Raw genomic sequence first — 27,421 nt, 5'->3', positions numbered from 1 at the left:
GAATATCATAAGAATAGTAATTATATACTGTCATAGGCTCATAGTCTTGCCATCTTTGCAAGTCACCTCTTCTTGTTCTATATGTTTGTTTTTGTGATCTCCCTCACTCAACACGCTAAATGCCTCAGGAATACCTTTTTTTTTAATTACTTCTGTCTTCCAGGTGGAATTAAGGAATTAAAGAATAAAGTAGCTAAACAGTCACCTTGGGAAGTGTAAAGCATAGCTGGGAATTGAATCTCACCTAGTAATTTGAGCACAGAATTAACCTCCTCTCCTAAATAAGTGTGTCCATGGACAAAACAGATTGTGTTGGCTGGAGCAGTTATTGCCAGCCTTTCTGCTGTGTACAGGGTTCTGAGGAATGTAGAGTGTGACAAATCCTGATATAAAAAGTCAGTGCTTGTCTGTATAGGTAGACAGCTCCCTGTTTGTAGCATAAAAGTATCATTCAATTCCTTTGCATAATTTGTGAGCCTCTGTTTTGCACTCAGGAAGCAGCCAGTTTACTGACAGCAGAGCAGTACATGCAGCAAAGCCCCTCACACCATGTCTAGCTGCTGAACACAGTTATCAGACAACACCCTTGTCATTCCTTCACACTGCACGTATTTGTGTAAGTACAAAAGACAGCATTTTTCAAGTAGTGCTTGCAGCACCATCTGAAAAAGGAGGATGATCTAGTGAGGGGCATCTCAGAAGACTCCTGTTCATGCCCCAGCTCTGCTATTTTCTTGTTTTGAAGAGATAGGATTTGTTGGGTCTGAACAAATTGTCTCTTCTCTGAAATGTAGATGGTGATGATGTAGATGGTGGTTGCATGCACTTGTACTTGTGATAATTTAGTATGGGCTTGTGTTTTCTTTTCCAGAACCCCTGTCATAGCAGGAGGCATCTTTGTGATTGACAAGTCCTGGTTTAACCACCTGGGGAAATACGACACTCAAATGGACATATGGGGAGGAGAGAATTTTGGTAAGCTTAGGGTGTTTCGGGTGAATGACACTAAAGAACCACTTCCCGGTATTTGTTCACCTACCTGAACTCTTCTTGCAAGGGACTGATCTGCATGTTGATGTAAGGCTATGGACATGGTGATGCAAACCCCATGCTGGTCAAAATTGTACCTGTTACCTTTGTGCAGAGTAAATGGAGGCTCTCTGAGGTCAAGGCTATCACTGTCTTACATGCATATGCACTATTGTATACTTATTATTGTATACTCTGGTACAAGTAAGTAAAAAAAAAAAAAAAAAAAAAGTCCTGATATTTAAATTGTTGCTTGTTTTTGGGGAATACTCCTCCGGTCCTTCTTCACATGACAGTCTGTGTCAGCCCAACTCTGCAAGGGACAGTCACTCTGACATTCTCTTCCTATAACTGTTCTTCCTTTCTAGAGAAGTCTGAATTACTCTCCCAGCTTCATAACTCTGAAGGATGATTTTCCTAATAAAATAAGCCTCTTTGTAAGTGGAATTTGTGTATAAATACACTCAGAATGAAAACATTTTGAAGCAAAGTAGAGCACTGTAAACATCTGAGCTATTCACATGGCCAGAATAGACTGTCCATTTAAGTGCAGTTACCTCAGAATGTGGTGCTGAAACCCATCTTTTTGTACCTAATGGTGGCACAGCTATTTCAGGGATCTCTCTTCTCTGCCCCTGTGAAAGGATGCTGCACTGTCACTGGGGATTAGTGACAAAAGGAAGAACGACATTGAAAAGACATTCAGGGAGACCTCAAGTATTTGGGGCATTCATTTAGAAATGACGTAGGTGGAGCAGACGTGACAAAAGTTTTCCTCTGTTCTTCAGTCAAATTGATTTTTCTCTTGCTTACACTGGCAAAAAACATATTCTGTTTCTACAGCTTCCATAAATATCACAGATTTGTAAATAAATCTCTTTAAAGAAGAATTTATATGGTGTTTCCTAGCACCTGAAGGGCCAATTAGGAAGAATGAAATAGAAGAAACTTTTGTTTCTCTGAACACAGCTGGGAGAGGTGCCATTTTCTGAAATGCTGTCTGAAACCAATAAATGATATTTTTTGTCTGGTAACAGAATATCAAGTACCAATTTTTAAAAACAAAATACTAATAATGAATGCTTATGCTCTCAGTTTGCTGAGGTCTTGCTTCAATTCTGTGATATTCATGATATTAAAAAGAGTTGTTCAACTAGCAGTGCCAGTAATGTCTGCTAAGTGTTGTAGGCAGATCTAAATAACAGGGAGCATTTACCTAGGCATGAGGATGCCTTTTCCTGTGTCCCTCAGACTCCTCTGCACAGCCAAACTCAGCTCCTTGCTGTCACTAGCCCTGCTCCAGCTGCAGTCAGCCATTTAGCCATCATGCCAGCCTCTCAGCTGCAGCTGTGTAAACCCCAAAGATAGTGAAAGAATATTTATTTAGGCTTTTCATTGTCTGCTGCTGCCCGCCTGGGACCCTAGCATGGTTGTTTGGTGCGTATGTCGGTAGCTGATGCTAAGCAGAGCTCTCTGCCACAAGTGGCAGTAAATTACCTGCACAGCCACAGCCCTTCGTGCCTATACAGGTGATAAAACCTCCACAGAACTGCTTCATTCTCCTCCTTCAAACTGCTCTTGTACAGCCTGACAGTGCCTGGGCCAGGCTGTGTGGGATTGGGCCAGGTGTGCAGGGCTTGCCACTTCTGCCTTGTGCAGTTCCTTCTACATTTGTCTCCCATCACTTGTCTCTTACTCTGCACCTTGACTCTTCTCTTCAGAAGTCAAGGCTAAATGCACAATGCTCTGTATAACGGGGCCTGTCCCTGAGATGCATTGCCACAGCACCAGTGTGATGATAGCAATGGGAAAATATTTTAAAAACAAGACAACTTTTCTTCTCTAAAGCTAACATTTGTTCAGCTCGTTGGCATAATATGAGGCAATGATTCAATCGGTGGCTTCTACATTCAGCCTGTTGCTGTTGCATAGCAGAAGGGTAGAAACCAACCTGTATTTGACAACAAAAAGTATTCATTTTCCTTGAAAAAGTATTTAGAGTGGTGAATTTATACTCTGAAAAAAATGTTTTCCATACTTAATTGAAAATTAAATTCTCTGATCAAGGAAAAATGTTGATAATATTCCGAAACACTTTTTACTGCAAGTCACAATTTTGAAGGGAAAGGAACTGGTTGGATAAGGTCACCATTTGTGGGTGAGCTGAGAGAGTAGCTCTGACTAATCTGTGTGGGTGAGAATGGCCACAAAGGCCATTTTTAGGTGTTTTTTTTTTTTGTTTTGTTTTTGTTTTTTTTTGAAACTTCTTTTCCACAAGAAAACAGAGTAAGAGAGTGTATTTTAAGAGCTGGACAAGCCCTGTGCACACAGCAGGTAAACAGGAGTGTTCTGGTAGTGATTACCAGCTGCCAGAGTATTCTTCCAGCTGGATGTGAGCTGGTAAAAACTTTTTTTTTTTTTCCACTGCATGGGGAAAAGCCACAGTGATTATATCATTTAAAATGTGTATGGACTAGGCCACGTTCTGGAAAGCATATAGCAAAAAAATCTCATATGCTTTTCATCAAAGGATGCGTGGAAGACCTTAATAAGTTATGCTTGATCTCCATTTTCCTTTCTGTGCCAAAACCTGCATCCTTTCATCCCTTTTCTAAAGAATTCTGTCATCTGCAGACCTGGTCATGCAAAGTCTGTCTGTGTGCCTAAGATACGAATATGGCATGAGGATTCCTCTCTTGAGAAATGGACATTGCTTTAAGTTAAACCTACTAGATTGAGAATTTTGTTTCTGTTATAGGCCAGAGCAAATCAGAACCTCATTTCAGGAGAGCAAATGCCAGCTGGACACAACACCAGACAGAAACTCATGTCTTGACCCTTTTATTTTTATTTTTTTATTTTTTTATTGGAGCCCTTCTTTTATTTGAAGCTGAAACTCCCTGTTGAAAAGAGACTAAAAACAATAAGCTGTAGGAAAGGGTCAGGGAGAGACTAGAGTTAGTAAGAAACGCCACAAAATGCAGTCCACTTATTTAGTAGCTAGATTAAATACCTCTCCCCACTATTCACCCACCCAACCGAGTGAGAAACACACTACACAATTTAAACAACCTTTCCCAGGAGCTGGAGAGGAAAGCTATGGAGAAAGATAAAGAGCAAAAGGATGTTAGTGTGTGTGCAAGCTTTGAAACAGCCATTAGAGCTGGATGCATCATTTCTTTTTTAATTTCTAAACATCAGAGCTCCATAATTCGGGCATTACTGGAGGGAGATCCCAAGTGAGTAATTTTTTTGAAGTAATCAGTCTACACAATCTGAAGTCCTTTTGTAAGGACTTGATCAGAAATCCCAACCAACTACCCAGCTAATTTTCCTTTTCCCTCTTACTTCTTCTCTTCTCACCGCCACATGAAACACAAGCAGAAAACCCCTCCGGTGTGGCAGTGATTAAACCTGTGAGGACAGACCCATAAGCCTGAGCGAGGTCATATCTCTTCTGTGATGCAAATAAGTGCCTGCACATCAAAGCCCCATGGTCTTCTAATCCTTTAAGAAAATGTTGAATTTAGCTTCAGGACCAGCTGAATTTCTTCAGGAAACAGGGCTCTCTCCATATATTTATAATCACGCTATTAGGCTCATTTCTGCTCCCTGTAGCTCCCCCAGCAGGGGCAACAGGTGACAAACTGCAAACCAGTCATCCTCTTTCTATTTTATTTTTTTGACATAGCAAAGCAGAACAAGAGCGGTGAAGCACCTTAAGGTGTATAACAGGTTGATGCAGGATATACTGCCATTCCTGGAGGCTTGAGAGAGGCCAGCGGCAAAAGAAGAGGGGCTCCTTGGCTTGTGGCGCTTGCTCTGCAGGGAGTGAGTGTTCTGGGCCCCAGGTTAGGGAAATGTGTTTGCCTGTAAATATACCAATCCCCTCAGCTGTGCTATTATCACACTGCATGATGTAGAGGGGACAACTGCAGATCATGTCCAAGCAGTGTTGGAGGTGTTCTGCTTTCAGGTGGTACCTCAGGTGATGTAGCTGGAGGTATGGGGGAGAGGACTTAGCCCTAAGCATTGCCTCAATTCCTATGCTCTCATATTGTTCTCTTCTTTCTCCTTTGTCTCCCAGATCGCTTCTCTTCCTCACGTGATTTGCTTTACACAGTGAATTCTTTTTTTCCTTCCATCCATGTGCTGGGTGGGAGAGTTAGAGAAGTCCAAAACAAGATGAGTGTGGGGGTGATCTCAGCCACTAGGATCTGCTTAAATGGGAAGTTATCTCAGGATATTCCAGAGAGGAACAGGACTGGAGAAGGTTAAGGGAGTCTCTGAGCCATGGGGGTTGCCTCCATTTTAATGAAGGAATGAATTTGTTTTTCATTCTCGCCCTGGCATCACTTTTCCTGTTTTTGCTGTTGCTGGAAATACACCTAGAGCAGAGGGGCAAGGATTTCAGGCACATTGCTGAGGTTGCTCTTCTTGGAAATGCTGATGGCCTGGCTGCATCTGTGTAACTCTTGGGGTTTTCTTCCAGAGCTCTCTTTCCGAGTGTGGATGTGTGGTGGCAGCTTGGAGATTGTGCCCTGCAGTCGAGTGGGACACGTGTTCAGGAAGCGCCATCCCTATGACTTCCCCGAAGGCAACGCGCTGACGTACATCAAGTAGGTGCTCAGGAGTTCCTGGTAACAGACAGATCACCTTGATGTCGAGCATGTTTAAATAAGCCTGAATTCTTTGTTGTTTTTCTGCCTGGTGACAGAGAACAGCTTGCGGTTGAGCATCTGTTCTCAAGGGTAGGATGGGTTGCTGTTGTCTATGCACAAAACCTGTTCCCTTCTCTGTTTGTGTTCCTGCAGCTTGTTTTTCCTCGCTTTGCAGTGGAGGTGGGGAGCAGTGCCCCAGGGAGAGACCGTGACCATTTGTGGATGCTGCCCTAAGACATGTGCTAGGCACAAAGCTAGTCCTGCTTTCTGTGGGAGGGTTGGACTAGGTGGTACCCAGGGATGCTTTCTGAGCTGATTTATTCCATAGTATTATTCTAACGTGGGGAAAGGGAGCAGGGTGATATCAACAGTTGGTCCAGTTACCTCTGCAGATGGAGCATATTTGAAAGAAATCATGCTGAATTGGCTGATTTTTTTTCTTTTTAACTCCTGAACTGTAGCATCCATGCAAGACTTTGTAGAGTTAATACATTCAGTCTAAATCTGACCATACTGCTCACTTTGTTTCATGTTTGGTACTGTTCCCCACTCCCTTCGGGCAGGCTGGCAACCCTGTGCTTGTTCACCTGGAGAGCAGGTTCTCCAGCAGCACTCAGCAAAGCATTTCCTTGTCCCCATGCAGGAACACCAAGCGCACGGCAGAGGTGTGGATGGACGAATACAAGCAGTACTACTACGAAGCCCGGCCGTCAGCCATTGGCAAGTCATTTGGGAGGTAAGCTGCTCCACGAGCACAGGAGGAGAGCTCTGGTAAGCTGCTTGCTAGCAAGAAATAGTTATGGGATCTTCTCCGGGACTTAGTGTGGGAAAGAGAAACAGAGGTGTTCTGAATGGCTGGCTTGCCGGGAGGGTTGGAACTCAAGTATCTGGCTAACGAGGTTTCCTTCTAATTCACTTTATTTTTCCCTCAGTAACCCTGCATAAATCATTTGTTAATGGAAGGCCAAAGGGATCTATAATGAAATTAAAATGCCAGACTTTTTAAGTGGATAAGAATATTTTCTAATACAGTATGCAGCTGCTTTGGAAATGGGAGCTATGCAGTTACTGGAGCTTGATCCAGAGCTCCTGTGCAGATGCAGAACTGAGGGCCAAGCACAGCTAGCTGATACAAGGGGTAGGTTGCTACCTGGTGCACTCCTCTTTGCTGATGAGTGTTTTGCCTGGTTTATAGGTCAGGAAAGGGCACGGCCAATAGTGAGACGTTATACTCCTCTTCTTTCCCAAAAGAACAAATCATTATGTTTTTTAAGGTCTGCAATCCAACTTCAGCCTACATCTGCTGTCATGTCCCCTTACCTCTAGCACACACATATCTGAGCATAAACATTTTCTAGGCCTTTTCAGGAGCTGATAGTTGTGCAAGTTTTGTGGTATGCTGCTACAAGGGTAAAAAAGCTAGGCTGAAAAGCTTTCTTGGTCCTACAGTAGCCTTACTGTGCTGTATCATTTAGCACTGTAGAATCTGGGCTCTGGCATCTTTCTGAACTGAAGAAAGTGCAAGAATTGCTCTCCAAAGGCGTTTGTTTCTTCCTTTTCTATTTCCCCCCTCTTGCCTCTCCATTCTTCTTCACCTCTGGTAGTGCTCTGAACCCAGCAACAATTAGGTGGGAGAACGAGTGGGGGGAAAATTCATATAGTCTCCCTCAAACCTCCTGGTTGCTCTCCATTGCTCCCCTTCCTCCTGTTCACTATCTTATCTACAACAACCTGCCTGTGTTTCCAGTGTTGCAGAACGAGTGGAGCAGCGCCGCAAGCTGAACTGTAAATCCTTCCAGTGGTATCTGGAGAACGTCTATCCCGAGCTCAAGTGAGTCAGTTCTCAGCTTGTAAAAATCTCTGATCAGGGAGGTGGGTCCCAATGAGAAGCTCAGCTGTGGCAGCAGCAAGCAAAAAAAAAACAAAAAAACAAACAGGCTTATGCTTGGAAAAGGTTTTCCTCTGGTCCTCTGGTGAGAAAGCTTCAGTGATTTCCTGGCTTGTACCATTACAACTCTGAGAAAGGTTTGTTGCTTCTGCCTCTGGGAGCCCTCTGTTCTGCCCCGTACAGCTGTTTCAGGCTTGGTCTCTGCCTGTTGGATGTTATTCCGGGAGGTAGCTGGGCCAAGTAGAGCTGGGCTGCCTCAGTGCAGAGGTGCAGGTGTTTCAGAGAAAATCCTGGTGAATGCCAAACCCAGCTGTGTCTGTGTCTTCCACTGCCCTGGGTCAGGCTGTGGTAGTGTTGTGGCACTGCTCTGCTGGGAGGTAGCATGGACCACTCCAGAGCTGTGTTGTTAGCACTTGCTAGTCAACACACCTTCACATCCTAGTCAGCAAAGGCTGTAATTAACATGCATTGAGGCTAAAACATCTAGTTGTAGTCTGGCTTTGACAGAACTTTCCTGTGTTGCAAAGAGGCAGTGAATACTGCCACTGGGCGGAAGAGTGTGAAAAAGGTGGAGGCAGATGCAAGATAGGTGTGGATACAGCTTTTTACTGGCAATGATCTCTTTCAGAGGAGGCATCACACTGAACTACTTTCTGAAGAGCCTTCTGAAACAAGGATACTGGTCCTCTGATCAGGTTTTCCCTTGACTTTTGCCTGCTCCAGGCATTTTCAGCATATAGTGTGATATCTTGCATTTTCTGTCAAATACAGGGTGCTGTGTTTCATACAGGGCCCGTTATGCTCTTATAAATCTGTAAAAGTGCTTTGGACTTTTCTGTGTATGAAGTCCCTTACAATTGTTGTTTTGTTTCAAGGGTTCCTGAAAAGGAGTTAATTCCAGGGATAATTAGACAAGGAGGAAATTGCCTGGAGTCTTGGGCACAGGATACCACTGGAAGTATGTTGGCTGGCATGGGAAACTGTAAAGGGACAGTGAACAATCCACCTGTCACTCAGGTAAGGTGGGCTTCAGCTTGATGCTTTGCTCCTGCCTCTGCCCTTTTGATTACCAGTGGCCCTGGTGGGTTTGTACGGAGGTGAATGAAGGAAAAATTTGTCCCTGTTAATGGTATTAGCAGTAAGCTGGAAAAGAAGCTGTGCCCATCTCAGAGCTCCGTTGGCTTTACAGACCCAACAGTCAGGAACAGGGTAGGAAGAATTTCGTCACTTGGAAGCAACAGGTAACACCTGAATGCTCAGAGGTGTGATTATCTGTGCAGTAAACTCTTGACCAGGGTTTGAATCCTGTGGCTATCACCACTTGGGCCATCACTTGGGTGTGCTCCAGCCCATGTGGCTATGACTTTTCCATGAGAACCAGTCCAGGGGTGTACCTGGCTAGTACCCAGGCATGTGGGGTAAGAGAGTTCCTCAGGGTCAGAAATGTTCCTTGCTCCACCACTTCAGCTGTAGCTGCGGATGGCTTGAATTGTGCTGTGTTACAGATGTGTTTCAGTATAATGCCCAAGTACAGTTTAAGTAGCCAAGACCTCAGCTGCAGTAATTGGGTGCAGCTTCTCTGACTGCAGTGGAGCTGTGCTGGTTTGTACCAGCTGAGGATGTGCACTCCATCTCTTCTTTAGTAGTCAAAGCAGCAGAGAAGCAGCTTGAGAAAGTTAAGGGTTGCTGCAGGATATTTTATGCCAGAAAATACACAATCACATCTGTTAACTCTTGGAAACCAGTTTTCAGACAGCTTTCGACATGCCATTAAATCTGACTCATTGCTTCTTGTCATTACCATTCAAAGTGTCTGAAACTTACCGTTTTGTGTTTCTTCCTTGGGGAAAGTAATAATAATAGTTGATTGGGTTAATAGGCATCCATCTAGTGAGAGGAAGGAAAAATGAAGTAGTTTGTGCTTTATGTGTACTGGTGAAATTTATTAACCCATGGATATGTTTGCATGTGTTTTGCTTCATTTGACAGCCTGTACTCCTGGTTACCTGTGACAGAACATGTTGGTTATGTAAAATATGCAGAGGCAGTTGCACATCTTGTAAATCGGGGTTGGTGGCCTCCCTGCTTTGTAGGCCAGACTGTAAATCTGCAGAGTATGAAGTTGCAAGGGATCCAAGGTTAATCAGGCAGCTCAGAAGGTCAGGGGAGTCAGCTGCAGCTTTTGCAATAATCATGATGCACCAAGCCTGAGCATAAACTTCTGATCAAGTGAAGACTGCTTGCATAGTTTTCCCAGGGAGTCATTGAAGAAAATATCCAGGTTTTTGAAATGTACGCTGGCAAAAACTTTCTCCCTCATCTTGTCAGCATTGTGATCGTAACAGAACCTTTCTTTTTCTTTCTTATGCCAAAGGAGTGGGTATTCAGTGACCCTCTAATTAGACAACAAGACAAGTGTCTTTCCATTACCTCCTTCTCTACTGGCTCTCAAATCGCACTGGAAGCCTGCAATCAAAAAGATGGCAGACAGGTAACTGCACCTTTATTAATCCCTTTGTTGTCACATACAAGTATTCGTACATCAGTGCAGCTTATGGGAATGAACACAGTACTATCAAAGTGTGTAAAAGTCCCTTCCACGTCCACATCTCCCTCTCTGGTGCATTTCATAAGCACAGATGTATGAGATTGCCTATGACCAGAGAGAGAGGGTGAGGGTATATGCTCTGCCTGGGCCCTTGGCACTGTAGTTAGCTCCAGCCCAGTCACACCACCATGTCACTCCATGGAAACACTGATGTTCAGCAAGGTTGGTTCACGGATGAAGAACAGCATCAGTGAGGAGTAGGTAAGCAGCAAATACTTTGAGATACCTGAGAGAAGGGCAATGCATGCTATCATTTGTTTGCTTATTTAATAGAACAATTCAGTTGGAAGGGACCATCAAAGATCAAGTCCAACTGTCTGACCACTTAAGGGCTAACTAAAAGTTAAAACGTATTGTTGAGAAGCTAAAAGTTAAAACACAGTAAGTTACTGAGGGCCTTATCCAAATGCCTCTTGAACACTGATAGGCATGGGCACCAACCAGCTTGCTAGGAAGCCTATTCCAGTGATTGACCACCCTCACAGTAAAAGCATTTTTCCTAATTTAGAAGTGAGAACTGTGTTCTTTGTGCTGTCTTTGGACATGTTAACAGGCCTTTAAAACTGAGTGTGCGCAACTCATTTGAGAAATACTGACTGGCATAAAGCACCATATGTTCTGTCCAAACTACTCCCTGAGGAGAAATACACAGCAGCAGTATTGGCTTTGCAATGCTCCTGACAAAATGCAGCTCTGTGACTGTCATGCAGTTTCCAAGACGCGTGTCCCTGATCTGTCAGGACACCGAAGTCATTTTGCCTTACAATACAAGGTGAGAGATAGTGTCTGAGATGGCCACAGTGCTCCTGCAGATACATTACGTGGTTTTTTTTGTTTGTTTGTTTTGTTTTGTTTTTTATCAGAACTGGTCAAAACATAACATTTGACAACACAGCAGTGGCAGACAGTGAATGCACAGGACTTACTTCATCCCTAGTTCCGTGCTTCCCTCTACACCAAGAGAGAACAATTTTCCTGTCATCTAGAGCTATACTGGCTCTGTTGTGTTTTCCTTTCATCTATTGTTTTGGTAGCCCAAAGACAGGAGATGGCTCAGCTTGCTACCAGTCCTCAGCATCATCCTTTTTTGTCAGTACTTTTTAATGCCATACGAATTTCTGAATTAGGTTCTTCCTGAAAGAAAGCACTGAATTCCAGTCTTGCCCATGTGTTGAATGCCTGTGTAGACTTTCCTCTGGAGGTTTGGTTAATGCAGAAACGTCTTGAAGAGTTGTCACCATGAATACGTTGGGAAAACTCTTAGTTCAGCTTAGCATTGCAAAGATATCCCAGGTGGGCTGTGCTCGCCTGCTCCTTTTTCTTGTTGGTAATCACTCAGCCTCTTGCTGTGTAATTAGGTCACTTAGCTTCCCCTTAGGTGCCTTGCAGCATTTTCCTCCCTGGCAGCAGAGAGGACTCTAGCAGCTGCCAAAATCAGCTCTTTCCCCACCTCCTGTGTCATGGAAGGACAAGGGTCCCCTGGAGGGGGGTGGAGTACAGGCTCTATTAGCCAGAAGAGAGATTAATCCACACTAACACATGCAGGTTCATTCTGCTGCTGGAGTAGGATTTATTGAGCCTTGATGTGCTGATTATATACAGGCTCAGTATAAAGACATGCATGTACACTTAAGGATGCGAGCTGTTGTTTTCCATTACCTTATGTGAACAAACTGCACTTAGATCAAGGACTTGAGCTAACAGATGATTTGGCCAACTGACCGTGAGCAGGGATTTTGTTTAAGCATTTCAAAAAACTAGAGACTGATCTGAATCTCAGCTGCCATTCCAAACCCTCTTGTGGTGGTGGAGATGAAGTAGCAGAACTGCATTTGAATTTTTAATCTAATTGGGTTGAAATGCTTTGAAATTTTGGGGTTGCTTTGGAAGCCCCAAATTCCCTTTTCAGATTTCTGCTTAGAAAGCCAGTTCCACATGCGGTGCTCAAGTTTCTTGGGGAATGTTGTTAGGGTATCTTCCTTCCGTAAACACATTGTGTTTCAATTAGTTGGAAGTCAGTTGTCCTTGCGAACTGGCCCATTCTCTTTCCTCTGCCTCACTTCTAGAAGGACCACATGCATCTAACGCAATGTGTTGTCTGTTCACTTTGGGAACTGACTCTTTCTTTGCCAAATCCTATCTGAAGTGAGAAGCGAACCTAACAGCTTATATGGGGTCATCTGGGTTAGCAAGGCAGGATTCTGGCTACAAAGAGACAAGAAAGAGAAGGAGTCTTGTTCTTCATAAGCAGGCAGCTTGCAAACCCCCTGCCTCGGATATTACCCCAGCCCAGCTCCCAATACTTACAAAGGTGAATTTCAAGGTGACAACCACTGCTGTGGAAACTTTAACATATTCCCTCAGTTTGCCCTACAGGATGCCTCTCTCCCCGTGTGCGTGAGGTGTTGGGAGGGATTGCTGCCTTTTCAAATTACACATGGGTGTAGCCACTCCTCAGTTCCAGCAGGCTTCTCAGAAAGCCAATGAGGCTGAGTGGGAATGGAGGAAGGGAATTGAACTACCTCAGAGAAGTGGAAGTGTCAAGCAAGAGTCTTGAGAGGAAGAGGGCAAGCCTGGCAATGTGCAACACGTTATCCCGTGAGGAGACGGTGGCATGAAAGTCCAGATCTGACCATCTCTAGTGTCATTGTCATCAGAGGTCTGTGGTGGAAGGCATTTGGACTTCCCTGGATCTAGACTTTGTGTCTATGGCTGAGTGATTTCAGAAGCACAAAAAAGTGATGGGTTCATTGTTTGGTGTCAGCAGAGCAGATTAGTTCACAACAGCACCATATAGCTGCTAAAGCTGCTTTCTGCTTTCAAACATGCTGAATCTGTGCTTGCGCTACACAGCTGTTGTGTGTTAAGCTTGTCCACACGGAAGAGAATTTTGTTGTTGTTTTTGACTGCTAACAACAGTCTCATGTCCATCTGACGTGTTTGTAATACTCTAGCAGAGGCTTTAAAGTCTTACGAGCAGTATATGTAGGGTATTACCTCAAAATAACTCTGGAACCTTGCAAGCAGGATACTAGACAATACTCCGAATGTAGATGACTTTTGACTCTGTCAGACTTCTCCCTTGGGCTGAAAGAAACCAGGAACAAAACCTATTTGGCACCACGATCCTTGTTGATCATTCAACAGCAACAGCCAGCACTGCTAGCACAAGACCAGCCAAGAGCTATTGTGCATAATCAGAACTAGATTTCAAAGCAGATGGATGTCATCCATAATGTTATTTGGAGAATAGCATTTTACTTGAATGCACAATAAATTCTTGCCTTTAGCTTTTGTTTTGGCTCTGACTGATGGTGGGAGTGGCATTTTAATTTGTATTATAGTGAGGACAAATAGGAGGCAAAGTGAGAGTCAGACACTAAAACAAGCGAATGAAAATGAGAAACATTGGCACAGTATCTCCCAAAAGAACAAGAAGCATACTGAGAAACCTTATTAAATGGCCATATTTCATTAAAATGTGCTCAAGGAACGTGACCCCAGCCTGAAAATGAGGACATCAAGCTTTCTTGGGAGACAAACAGTATTTGAAGTCCTATGTGCTTTGGACATGATTGGGAATTTTTCCCACCTTACTTCTCAGTGTCTTGTATTACATGAAATGCAGACGAATGCAACTTTGCACAGACTTTCAGAAAAGAGGAGTGAAGACCTGTGTGTTCTGGAAGCACCTGACTCAGCATCTTCCTGATAGTAAGTGGGTAAAATGCTCCTTGCAATATGCTAGAGGTTGAAAGCAATTTTCAGGAGACAAGAGTCGCTCTCAGTTCTGATTCTTCATTTTACAAATTTAAAACTAAAATTTAAAATTTAAGAGTTCAAAGGGAGACAGTATTTGCTGGATGCTGACGTTAGCTTTTCTATCACACTCTCTCTGCTCATATGTTTAAAAATGAGGGTTTGTCATCTTCAGCACCAGCTTTGGGTTGCCCATGGCTCTGCAAATACATTCAATTACAACTTGCAGCATCCTTGTCTATTCCAGTTATCAGTTCTCCATACATCTCTGTCTGAGGCATCTCAGCCCTAATCAGCAACATCTGCTCTTCCCAGCTGCGTTTCCTAATCCTGGCCAGCTCTACCACATTTCCAGGGTTACAAGGCTATTGTCTGGAATTTGAAATAAACCCTGGACTGATCGGATTGCTGTGGGTTAAAAGAAGACTTTTGATTATCCTGAGAAATTGCAGTACTGTAAACACTTTCCAGCTCTTGTATATATTGTGCTGTTTCTCACTGACTGGTTAGATGAGAACTAGCTGTTTCAGACTTTCCTCTTAGTAATTTCACATGGAGTGCTTCTACCCAACCACCTCAAGGTACTTTACAATGATAGTTAATAGAGAGAGAGCTCTACTAAAAAGTGGGGAAATTTTTGATTGACATTTGGGGAAGAGGTTCAAGCAGAGAGTGGGATAGTATTTCAAAGAAAATATTGCTTCTTGTTTCCATCTCCACTTCATACCTGCTGCGACCGGTAAACTGTATTAGCTACATTTGCACTAAGGAAAAATTTCAAGTCAAAATTTTTCACACTGTGGCAATGCTTAAATCTTCAAAAAGCTGCCCTTGGCCCAAGTACAGGCTGATCAAAACTGTCTGTGAGTAAGAAAGAAGGCTCCCTGTAAAGTTTGGCTCTATGCAGGAATTATCTGATCTGTTAGTACTTTTTTTTTTAAAAAAACATTCTTCTAAAGATGGCAATCACTGCTGCAAATTACAACTTAGCTGTCCAGGTTCCCCTTGTGGTCTTTGGAGGAAGCTGGGCCCTCCCAAAAGGTGTTTGTACTTCAGACCCCTCCGTTAACGTTTCACTAGGGGACTAGTTTAGGCTAAGGTGCCCAGCCCTGGGATGGCTGAAGGTGGGAGCATCTTATCTTCTATTTCCACCCATTCCTACTGCCCTTCCTCCTGAAAGGTCTGAGATATGATTTATCCTTGCAGGGTTAGCTATTGGGCTGTCCCTGGCTATTCTGTGGTCTGGCAGCCAGGCAGCGGGCTCTTGTGAAAGATTCAGGTGAAGTCAGAGGAGCTCATCAGGTGTGTCGTGGAGGACAGCAGAACACACTTTCTGGACAGAATGAGTAGAATCCATCACTTTGAAAATACCACCTACGTGAAATGAGGGAGCCCTACTTTAGCTTGGGCTGTCAGTGTGCTTTATAACAGCTCCATGCATGCATAACCAACCAACCAGCTAACTCTGTCACCTTCTCAGTGTTCCTCCCAGTTTCCCCATCCTTCCTATCCAGTCTGTTGAATGGAGGGACACAGAGTGACTCTGGGTCTGGGCCTTCCAGTGGTGCCATTCACTGAGATTGATTTGGTGTAGTTCATTAGCAGCAGAGAATGTGTTCTGGTGAGTGTTTGCTGGTGTCTTGCTGTGTCTGTTGCTGCAGACTCTTCCTGCAGACAGCACAGTGGGTGCCTGCTTAGCATGGAATGATCACAGCAGCAGGTCTCTGATCTGGAGGAATAACATGAGAGAGCCTCCCGGTAGTGCCAGGTTTCTCCTGAGCAGCTGGAAGAAAGAAGAAAAAAGTGTCTCTTGGTAAAATGACAGAGGCAGGGACAAGGGTGGAGGGCAAGGAAGAGTTTCCTACGTGGAAGCTGGAAGTCAGAGTAGGGCAAGAAGCTCTTCACAAAGCTATCTGTGACCTTGGGAAACAGTGAGGGAGGGGGGTCATTGCTCAGAGATCACACCAGATAGGCACAGTGTGCTGCTTTCTGGTATTAACTTCTTCCTCAGCTCTTTGCAGGGAAACTTCTGCCAGATGAGAGCCAGATGGCTCCAGGACCCATGTAGACACTGGGATGCAGCAGCTGGTGAGGGTATTGCAGGCTCCTCTGTGTGCACAGACTGTGTTGGATCTTCCACTGCATCATCGCTACATTCCTCTTTCTGCTTGCCTGTTAAAACCAGCTTCTTCCTGCTGTTACAAACAGTTTGCCTCTAGCAGTGTCCCATCAGTCAGGGTTAGCAGCCATAGCACGGTGATTCTCCCCCTGGAGTAACGTCTTGAAGGACTATGTGATGTAGGAGTGACAATACTCCAGGCTTTGCGACTGCCCAGCCCTCCAAGAAGCATAACCAGCACACGGGTTTGGAGGAGAGCTGCCAGCAGTATGTGAACATAACTGATTGCCTTAAAACACACAGCATGTGGCAGTCTAAGCTGTTTGCTGCGTTACTTAACCAAGAATTAAAATATTGGTAGGTTTTGACATTGCCTGGATATCACAGGAATTTTTTACTCCAGTTTGCATGCATTTCTGCAACAGACTTGAGGTCCATCAGTGCTGCCAAGCTGCTGCTTCTTCCTCATCAGTCACATGGGTTGGCCAAAACATCCTCCTCATATCCCTACGCTGCTGACCGACTGAGTCATCTGCGACTGAGTGGGGAAAAAACCCAGGAGCCTGGCGCACTCAGTCCAATCACCTGCTGGTCCCAGCTGTGCCCCGCTGGAGGGAAATGGCACAGCCCCACCTGGGAGATCCCAAATTGATAGACTCATTTCTGTTTTATTTTCTCGGGGCTATTAGCCGGGATGGAAGGTACTGCCTTTTCCCAGCAGGATTTGCAATTCAAGGTTAGCAGATATGTTTTCATACCTGAAAAGCAGCACAAACAAATAGGGCCTTCAGGAAAACGGGGTTGCATGTGGGGCCTTGTGCATATGCCTTGGTGGGAGCAGACCCAGAGGACAGCACTGCAGAAAGCAGAGTGATGTGTGCTCAGCAGCTGTGAGATGTACACTTACAGACTGAAATGTTGGTAGGGCAGATGAGATTATGAAGAACCAGTTTAGGAAGATGCAGAGATATGAAGAGCTTTCAGTGTAGTGCTGATAAAAGTCTTGACTTGATGAGAGGAGAGATGAGGACACGAAAGAGAGAGATACAATCTAGGCAAAGAGCAAGAAGTGTGGTTTTTGTGTTCTGTGGATGGTTTGCTTTCTGTGCTGGGAGAGCTTTTTGAGGATTGGAAAGAAACCATAGAAGGGTTTCAGGTTTTGAAAGGTATCTGGGTGTGCAGAGATACAGAGCAAATGTAATTTCCTACATTCCTACAGAATGGTAGGGAAATTCTGGATATAATATGCTTTTGAAAATGCTGGTGGTTGATGATTTTGTGTTGCTTGCCTTCTGGATACTTCTGAATATCTAACCCTATAAACCAGCTAAGCTCAAGCTCCAGATATCATTAACACAGGAAAGCAGTGCTTTGGAGAAGCTGCCAATATCCAGATTTCCCAGTTTCCCCAGTTGTTGAGGTTTACAACAGGTTTATGCTCAGCCTTTCTCCTCCTGCTTGAAGGCATGGTTACCTGGTGAAATGGCAGTAACAGCGTGTTTCTTCTCTCCTCACAGAAGTGGAAGATGAAAGGCAGTTTCATTCAACACTTCGTCAGCGGTCTCTGTCTGGAAAACCAGGCTGGGAGAGTGGTGACCAACCCGTGCCAAGCAGATGTACCTGGCCAACAGTGGGAGCTGCTACAAGCAACATGATGGTAGCACAGAGATCTCCTTGTTTCTTTGTGCATGAGACTTTGGGAACAGAGAGGGATCGGGATGGGAGGAATGGCTTTGTATGTCTGACCCTAAATGTTTTCATTGTGTCCATCAGCAAGCCACCATTTCAGCTGAACACTTGGTGTTTTTGAGCTTTCCAGAGAAGAAGCTGTGGGTGAGAGAAGGATGAGGAGTTGTTGAAATCAGCCTGTCTGTTGTCTTAATTCTCCTCTGTAGCTGATGTCTGCACAGCAGCACACAGGGAGGGGAGAGCACCTAGCCTGATACTCAAAATGGTCAGAACTGCCTTGCAGCTCTCCCCCTATCCATTCCTTTCTCTGCATCCAGAGTCTGTGACCTTCAGTCCAACACTTTGGACAACGCTCATACAAACATCGGTAGCTCTTTGTCTTCCCTGGCTTTTCACTTTAACATCGTGCATCATCATGCATGTGTGTGCTGGTGTGTCACAGTGAGGACTGGCCAAAAGAGGAGCCATCGCGATGAGTGGAGGGGCTGGGGGGGGATGAGCAGGTCCTGGGGGCAGTTTTGTAACCTTGCTGTGGTAGGCCCACATCTTCCTCTGCCTCACAGCCAAATGGGCTGAGGCTGGGAAGTAGGGCACAATGCTGATGAGATTTGGAAAAGGGCCCTGTCTGTTTTAGCAGCGTAACCTGGGATTTTTTCAGGAACTATTCCCTGCTGAATTCCTGCTTCCAGCTTTCTACAGGTGGAAGGCCAGCCCTGTCTCCACGAGTAACGCAGTCTGCAGGCAGCCCAGCTGGACCTGGGTTCAGGGTACGGTGCTCCTCTGGAGCTGCCCTTGATGCTCAGCAAATGGGGCTGGTGCTTGGGGATTCCAGACAAGCGGGGGCCGTTCCCCGGCTGCTCTTTCTGGTGCTGTCAGATGCTGCCCACTGCACCCTGTATTGAAGGCAACGTGTAGCCCTTGTGAGCATGTCCCAGCGTGACAAGCCACCCAACCCCTCTGTCCAGCTGATCTTTCCCCTCTCTCTAAAAGAGAAGGTGGAAAGGCCTGGCGCTGCTCTACTTGCGAGGCCCAGCTCTCCTCCCAGGGTCACCTGGTGGGGGTTGGCTGGTGGAGCCGAAACTGCTCTGAACTGACACTGCCACAGAACAGGTCTGCCTGGGAGCTTTCCTCTGTATGCTGGAAATACTGAGGACAGATGGTGTTTCTAGCTGACGTCCCCTTCTTGCTCCCAGTTACCAGTCAGCTGTAGCTGAGTTTGTGTTTTCAGACTTGCCAGGGGAAGCCTACCAATTTAAACAAGCAAACAGAAGTCTCCACAACATCACCTTGGAGCACGGTTTTGTAAACCAACCCTCCTCTCCAACAGCCTGGCAGGGGAACCATATGGTGGGGCTACCTTCAGAAGACATTTGCTCATCTGGGTCCTTTCTAATTTGGTATAAAAGCAACACAGGGGGATCATTTGGGTTCTGAACAACGGCAGCTTTTGATCATGTTTGTAACCCTTTTTAATTCTTTCTTCTACCTTGTTATTACTCAAATTTGTTGACAAAAGAACAGATACTGTTCTTCATATGTACGTTTGCATGTGCTTGGAAGTGCTTGTGTGAGAACTGGAAGATTTTTTTTCCTCTTCTCAGTTTTTCTTTTATTTAAAAAATTAAATATCAGTGAGGTGGCAGGAGCTCTTTTCTCGTTTCCCCCTGTATTTGACGTCAGCTCACCATCTTGACAGATGGTGATGAATGACCTTGCCTGCACAGTGAAGACTCAGGAGGCAGTTGCCTCTGGCCCCAGGTGTGCAGCATGGTACAGCTGCACTTCTCTGTGGGAACAGAGGTACTGACCCTGCAGAGACTTCTCTTTCCCTGTAGAAATGCTTTGAGCCTGGACCACTGAGGCTGAAAGAGCTGAAATTGGAAGAAAATAGCCTAGGAAAGGAAAGACGACAGGGCAAATGGACCCATCTCAGGGAAAGATGCCATCCCACTGACAACTGCATTTTTAAACAAGCATATGCAGGAGATGCTACTTACAGAAAAGCATTATTAGGCAGTAGGAGACATGAATGGTCAACTTCTCAGACAGCTGGCTTGAAAAAAGTTAATGCAAAGACAATGAAAGGCCACTGAGCAGGTACTGTATGTAAGCTCTGCATACAATGAAGTGTTAAAGGATTATTTATTTTCATCAAAATGTATCCTAAGTGACCCATCCGAGCTTCCCCCATTTCACTTTCCGGCATCTCACGGGTTGCAGCTAACAGCATGTTCGCTCCTCCACCAGGTGCTGCTTCCTTCCTTCTTGCTCCCACTGTGTGTGTGCAGCTTTCTTGCAGTTCCTTCTTCATAACCCCACTGGGACTAGGACCCCGCTCCTCTACAAACAATCCTCCTGACTGCTGCAGGCCACAGGAACTCTGCTTATATAGCCTCCAAGCGCTGGGCCAGCCCTGGTTCAAAGGGTTCTCGTTAGCATGCTGGCTACTGCCCTGGACTTTGTGCTTGGCTCCAATGTTAGAGGTTCCTGATGGGTCCCAGAGCAGCAGTACCTGGACTCGCTGTGCTGATTTGTGCCTCTCTTACCACTGGTCACCGCCTGGCAGAGTGTGAGCTCGCAGCCATCCGGGGCTGTGAGCTGGAGCAGCCTGAGCGCTCTTCTTCAAGTGCTCTGGCCTGGGGGAGAAAAGGGAGTGGGTGGGCAGATGCTAGATGTCAATAACTTAAATTGCCCCTGGAGTTAGGGGCTGCCAGAACCCTAAATATACCTGGCTTTGGACGTGTTATCCTGAGGTCCCCTGCCAGCTGCTGTACTCCCCTGTCAGCCAAAGCACAGCTCACAGGGCCTCCCCCACATCACCTTCTGGAAGTTAATGGACTTCAGCAATTGCTGAAAAGCCGATGCGTTACAAAAAGCTGCTTTTATGTGTTGGCAAACTAATCTCAGAATAAACGAAGGCTTGGCCAAACTCCTTACTGGCGTGCTTTCTACTTCCCTTGCACCAAAGGGAGGAGGAGGGATGTCATCTCTGTTTTCTTTCGGCAAGGTCCAGTGGTGCCATGCTTTGGAACAGGACTCCAGTGGGGTTTTTGAAAGAAAACTGACTGAGCCCTCAGATTTGGTTGATTTGTTTCTTCAGCAGTCAGAATAAGCAGCCGCTCACCTTTGTTTTCCTGTTTACTTTAAACAGACCTCTAGACTGTGAAGACGGAGCATTTGCATTGGTAATACCCTTTAAGAAAGCTGTTTTTGTGTCAGATCATGCAATGTAATTTCATGTGCTATGAACCAATGGGGGTTTATTTAAGAGGAACTGAAACTACTGTTGTACAGAAATCAATTTCAAAAGGTTTATTTTCCCCACTCAGTTGTAAGTTGCACTTTGCCAGATGTAATTTATGTGGAATCCAGATTTGTTTTCCCTTTTCTTGAAGAAAGCATGTGCCAGAATCTCTCTAATGCCTGGAATAAAATCCACTTTGAAACAAGTGCTCCAGCCTGTTCTTATTCCCCTTTGCTTCCCATTGGAAAAGAGCCTCCCTCCTCTTCTGCCTGGTCCCTGCCTCTGTTTCTCCCTAGGTTTGTGTCCCCCCAGTTCATTGCGTGGGTTCCTGGGTTGTTTGTAGAGGGGCTCTGCAGGAGCTGGCTCAGAGATCTCCAAGTTAAGTGGTGTCTCAGTTGAAAATGACTGAAGAAGCCCTCCTCAGCTGGCTGAGCAGGAGAGTATCCTTCCTGGCAAAAGCTAAAAGCAGTTATGGGCTGGCTTTTACACGCTGAAAGAAACAGCTTGGTTGGGTGGGGGATGGTGGTTCTTCCCTTAACTCCATCCTTAATCTGCCCTTCAGGCTATCGGCCTGCCTGTTCCCTACTAGACTTCCCAAAGGCCTTTCTGCTGCCTCTAGCTTGAGGGCAGGGCAGCATCACCACCCAGCGCTGTGTGCTAGCAGGTGTGTTGCAGAGCCTCAAGTATTGTGACTCCAAGAAGGCTGGTAAGCTTTCCTAATCTCACACACACACAAAAAATCATCCACACAGCATCAACAATAAGCCTGGCCAGCAGTGTGTTCTTGGAGGCTTTGGGTTTAAAACCAGGGCTTAAGTCCCTGCTAATTCACCCACAGAGGCTTTTGCAAACCAGGATCAGCTGGGGCTGCCCCTACAGCCATCAGCCTGCTGGAGCCTCTGCCTAGGGAAGGAGGGGGAGCCTGTGCTGGAGGTCGGTGGAGGGGAAAACAACACCTCCCCATCCTGTCTGGTAATGTCTGTGTTTGAGTGTTGGGTTTTTCTTTCTTAGCGCTGCTTCTGGAGCAGGATGTCAGCAGAGCTGTGACCCAGGACTCCTGCCCAGGTATGCCCCAAGCAATGACTGCTGTCGTGCCCTAGAAACCATTTTAGCACACACAAGGCAGAATATAGTCCTAGAAACAGAGATGTTCTCCAAGCTGGCTTCAGTAGGAACACGAAGGGCTAGCTCTCCTGTTTCAGCAGCCTGTTAAAAGGGACGTTCTTGATACAGAGACCTTACAGGAGTGTCTCTTCATTTCCAACCCCCCTGCTGACGAGCTGCAGGACGAGCTGAGGTGGATGGCTGTCTCCCAGCCCCTCTCCCTGGACCTCTCCTGCACTGTAGAGGTGCTCACTGATTACAGAAGTGCCTGGAAACCTGCCGGCTGCTCCTCCCTCAGGCCTGACACACTTCTTCCATCCTGTCTCTTTTGGTCTTGTGCTTCCCGGCCAATGCAGCCCAGGAGTTCCAGTATCCCTTTCCCTAAGGCCTGGGGCTTCACTCCTCTGATCTACCTGAAACAAAACTTGTTTTCTATGTGTCTGTTCTGCTGCCATGGCAGGAAGAAACCAGTGCTGCCCCTTCCTGTCGCAACAAAAGGGGTGTTTGCAGGGTGCTGGGGGTTTGGCAGGGCTTTCCCAGCAGAGAATTGTGCCTGTGCATGGACAGGAGTGATCTCCCTTCACCAGCCTCCCCGCTTCAGTGCCAGCTGACGGGGCTGTCATCCACGTTCCTTGTGCTTCATTTCCGTGAGGCGTTGTGCAAACATCTGCGGCAGGGGCAGGAGCTGCACGAGCAGTGTGCCCCTGCAGTGTGTTGCAGAGGTGCCACCGGGCAACGGGAGGCTGGAACAGCAGGGAAGTGAACGGGCGTTTGCTTTCCTGACTGATCTGCATCTGTTGGAGCACAGCTGCTTATGTCTCACCCGCGACTGAGCAGTGATTAAAGCCAGGGCAGAACAGTGCAGGGCTGGGAATGGCTCTGGGAAGTGTTCGGCCCTGCCTGTCTTTGAGTCAGGGACATCCCATCGGAATGGGAATAGCAGCTCCTGCGTGACATCCCGGTGACACTCCTGCTTACCAAATCCCTGCCAGTAAAACAAATCCAGCTTCATCCGTGTACTGCGTGGTGCAAGAAGAAAAACGAGAGGAAAGATAACAAAATAATCCACTTGGGACAAAATTGTGCTTTAATATGATTTTGGTGGGAACCAGCTGCTCTGGCTCCATTTCCATGGAAACCAGCACGGCGAGGCCGCCTCGCTGCCTGTGGCAGGGCTGTGCCTGGCAGCAGGAGCCCTCATGGTGTGCTGGTGATGAGCTGCCCGCTGCCCGGGGGTGCTCAGGAACATGAGCTGAACAAAGTGGGGGCACTGACCCCAAACACCGCCCGTGGGCCCCTCCACACCCACGGCTCTGCCTCAGCTTTCTGTTCCCAAGGCCTCTTCTCTCTGATTTCTGTGGTCAGAGCCCAGGCCTGCCTTGCCTCCTCCCTGTCTCTGCCTCAGTTTGTTGGCAGGATCCCAGTGTCACCTTCTCTGCAGCAGCCTGGGGCTTCATGTGAGCGTGGTGACCGCTGGCTCCCCAGGCTTAGTGCCAGTGCCTGTGATCCCACCTTGCCTCGCACTGTGGTCTGTCATTTCACAGCCCCAGGGCCTCTCCTGACAGTTACTCAGCTTTAACCTGTGGGCCTGCTGCCATCTCCTACGGGCTTCCCTTCAGCAGCTGGGTTACCCGAAATGGCCCTGCAGACAGATGTATTTTGGAAGGGACCACAAAGGTTTCAAAGACATGGGACAGCTGCGTGCAAAGCAGAGAAAAGCAATTATTGAAAAAGCTGACACCTTTTCATGGTTCACCAGAATTTGTGTGACAATTAGTTCAGAGTTTTGCCTCCTCTTGCTGTGGGACAGAGCACAAGAAATGTGTTCTGCTGCCAGCCGTGACCCTCAGGGACCACAGACAAGTCCCCTTTCCTCCCGGTGCTCCCTTCCCTTCTCTGGGAACTGCCAACTGCTGTGTAGATGACGGCTTGACTATGTGGGCTTTATATTGTCATCTCTCTGCTGCTGAACATACTGCAAGGCAGGAAACACGCAAACGGTGTTTCAGCAGCATGGAGAAACCTCTCTGAAGCAGAAGTCCTTTTCTCTAGGCAATTTCTTGGATTTTGGAGGAAATGTATCAAATTGTAGCAGAGTCTTCATTCCAAACTGCTGGATTTGCTGCAGTTGGTGCATTAAGCTCACTGGTGGCTTTGTCTTTTTCTCAAGCCCTGAATAATTTTAAACCATCCCTTGGACCAGACTTGCCACCTGTAGGCTGAGAAACTCCTCTGGCATGGGAGAGCCCAGTCCCTCGCTCAGCAATTGGTCCTACCTCCTGCCAGAGCTGGGATTTCCACGGGAGACTTCACATCCAAGATTTTCATTTAGTCTAAATCGCCTGCGAGGTGTGATGATACAGCAGCCATAGGTATCTGCTGATGAAAATGGGCATTCGAACGTGACAGACATAGCTAAGTGTAAAAGCATACTGCAGGATTTCATTCTTGGGGTGACATTACAGAGTGCAATTTGAGAGGAGCATTTCATGGCTCCTCTCAAGGCGTCAGTGCAGCGTGGCTAAGCTTTTGTATTTTTAACTCGTAAATTTTGTTGTGTGAGATTTGTTGTGTGCATACACATTATAATGCTGTTGACAAGGACAACCAAATGATGTCAAAGTCCTTCTAATTATCCCGAGCTGAAGTGTCACCTCTGCTTTCTGCCTCTGTGGATGAAAGCAATATTCAAGGAGTCCCACTTAATACTGGAGCATTTTTCAAGGCAATCAGCTGCTCCAAGCTCTTTTCCCCCTAAGCAATCTAAATGCTAAATAGATCTTTAAAATAATTACCATAGCTAAGATGAGGAGCCATTTTCCCCTGCAAACACCTGATGCTCATTAGCAATATTTAACCTGTCACACATCACCTCAGTTTGCTCTAAACTTTCCTGACAGGAGTTTGTCAGGTGTCTGCAAATGCTGAGCCTCTGCTGAAGAGTTTTGGAAAGCCTCTTGAGCACAAATCCTTTGCCCGAGGAGAGAAGGGGACAGAATTTCTGAGGAACACTGCCTATGTTCCCCTGCCCAGCTTTGTTCTGGTGTTAGTTACAACACCTAGTCTCAGTGCGTGGCGCCAGCCTGAAATGGGCCCCCAGACCAGAGATGAACGTGGCACTGAGCACGTGAGGGACAGAAAAGCTGGCTTTGTCACATCCATGCAGCCAGGACAGAGCAGGACCCAGCTGGGTCACTGGTGGCTGCTTACAACATCAGAGAGCCCTTGAGAGCTGGTTTGTAGCCAGCCCTTTGCCCAGAAACGCACACTTGGAAACGTGAGCACCATGGGCCTGCTGCAGGGCCTTGCCATGGCCTCCCCAGGAGTCTGCTCCCTGCCCCTTGTGTGGCTCTTGGGAGCCAGTCCCACCCCCATACCAAGGCAATGTATTAATAATAAAGAAGAGGCCCTGTGGGAAACTGGACTTGCTAAAGGTCTGTCTGCCTGCTGAAGCTGTTCTTTATGCCTGACGTGACAATAAACCTTGATTCGGACATGGGATGTGTATTTCTGGCCTAGTGGCTCAAGAGCTTTCAGTCTCTGGAGCAGGGCCTGGAGCCCAAGGTTGCTTCAGGAATTACTTAGCATTTTTGATCTGTACCGGTTTAATTTCAAGTTCACAGCCTTTTGGAGCCATGCCTGGAATCCAGGACCTTTCTGCCATGCTAATGCCCCAGCTGCTGCTAGAAACCTGTAATGACTTTCCCTCTGGTGCAGGTCATCCTCAGATAGTTCATGCAAGGTATTTCAAAAGAGCCTCACAAGAAGCCGTTCAGTGTTTTGCCCTCTAATGCCTCCCGCCAGCCCTAGAAGAGCCTGTGTAACTTGGTGAAATGAGGCAGTGCCTGGGGAGGGGAGGTCTCTTTGTTACGGCAGAACTGAGCCTGCTTCACCACATTTACTGTGATGCTGCAGCACGTGGTAAGGTCGGAGGGGACCAGCTGTCAGCAGAGGCAATGCTTTAACATGCGCTGAGCTGTGAGAAAGAACTGAGAGGTGTGCAGTGAAGGTGAATTTACCTTTGGACAACAGCTGAGTGGAGGCTTTGCAGATTCCCGTGTGAGCTGTAAGCGTTCAGATGTCACCCACATCCTTTGGATCTGGGCTTCTGAACACCCTGCATCATCCACACATCATCCCACCTGGAACAGTCTGAAGTCATCCACCTTTAAGCCCCGTTTTTAGGATGGGATGCCATACCCTCCTCATATATCTTAATGCACACTTCTCGAAAATCTTGATCAAATGTCTCATTTGAATAATGTGTGCTTCATTACCACAGGGGCTCTTTAGCCTGTAATATACTCCACATAACGCTGAAGGTGTTGAGTTAGTGAGACCCTTTCGTGGGTGTGCTGTGCATGGTAATGCTATCATCTGCGACTTCTGGGAAGCCCAGAACCTCCAGACAACATTGTCCCATTAATAAAATGGATTAGACACTCTCAAAGGTTTTTGAGATTGCTCAGAGGAGAAGCTAGAGCTGCTGTAGAAATTTCCTCTGAATTAGGCAGTAATAAAACCCGTCCCAGAGGGTGGTGAGCATGTGTGAGAAGGGTTATTTGGGGGTGCTCCCTCATAGCCTGGAGCCCACACCAGCTGATCTGTTCAATCACATCTTAATTTAACCATAATCCCAGCAAGATAATGAAAGGGAAATAGCATGAAAGGCTTGGTGCCTGCCGTAGCAATGAGTGACCAAGCAGATTCTGAAAGCTGGCAAATCTCTAAAAGGTTTTAAGTGGATCAATATTCTCTGTGCTCTCATTTCTAATTGGGCTTTATTGCAGGGCTCTGATTCATGTAGTTCATTAAATGGCCTCAGATGGAGTTTCTACAACTGAGTTTATACTCCTAGGGCATAGAAGTAAAATAGCAGCAGCGAGCAATTGCCAAGGCCCCCAGAACTCATCTAGAGAAGTAATTGCCAGAGTGCTGAAGTATTAGGCTTCAATGAGACATGGATGTGGCTAAATCACTGTTATTAATTGCATTTTAGTTTACAAAAAAGTTATCTGCCATGTTAACAGTCACTTTAAAAACCACTCAGTGCCATGAAGTGGATAGTTCAACTCATCTGTAGTACCATCTGCATTCTGGTGGAAGTGTTTCCCAGGTCTTCATGAAGCCCCCGAGCAAAAAGCTCTTAACCAGTCACTCCGTCAGCCAGAGCTATGTCGTCTCCTGCAGAGTCTCAGTCTCAGGATAGCCTGTACGAACCACTAAGAGGTGGAGGCAAGGAGGAAGACACTGTCTATGGCAACTCCTCATCTACCTTAGGTCTGCATACACGTTTTAATCTTCCCTGTAAAACATCTGT

At 46.3% G+C, this 27,421-nt stretch overlaps 1 protein-coding gene across 3 annotated transcripts in view; it reads left to right on the top strand.

The window, feature by feature from the left end:
- Positions 1 to 21,202, top strand: part of GALNT16 (polypeptide N-acetylgalactosaminyltransferase 16) — a 63,978-nt gene extending 42,776 nt beyond the window's left edge. The window contains exons 9-16 of one of the 3 annotated variants that reach the window (XR_011097123.1): positions 872 to 975; positions 5,522 to 5,648; positions 6,334 to 6,426; positions 7,438 to 7,521; positions 8,454 to 8,595; positions 9,953 to 10,069; positions 17,582 to 20,639; positions 20,672 to 21,202. Coding sequence is in view for 2 of the 3 variants with exons in the window: in XM_068684172.1 (XP_068540273.1) it covers positions 872 to 975; positions 5,522 to 5,648; positions 6,334 to 6,426; positions 7,438 to 7,521; positions 8,454 to 8,595; positions 9,953 to 10,069; positions 17,582 to 17,719 (805 nt within the window). In the remaining variant the exon portion in view is untranslated. Of the gene's footprint in view, positions 1 to 871; positions 976 to 5,521; positions 5,649 to 6,333; positions 6,427 to 7,437; positions 7,522 to 8,453; positions 8,596 to 9,952; positions 10,070 to 17,581 lie in introns of all 3 variants that reach the window. The other 2 variants (XM_068684172.1, XM_068684171.1) reach the window with 2 other exon arrangements.
- The last annotated feature ends 6,219 nt before the right edge of the window (positions 21,203 to 27,421 follow it).

The sequence above is a fragment of the Anas acuta genome, chromosome 5 (assembly GCF_963932015.1).
Source record: "Anas acuta chromosome 5, bAnaAcu1.1, whole genome shotgun sequence".
Taxonomy (NCBI): Eukaryota; Metazoa; Chordata; class Aves; order Anseriformes; family Anatidae; genus Anas; species Anas acuta.
The sequence above is the reverse complement of the archived record's forward strand: the minus strand, read 5'-3'. Positions and strand labels throughout refer to the sequence as shown.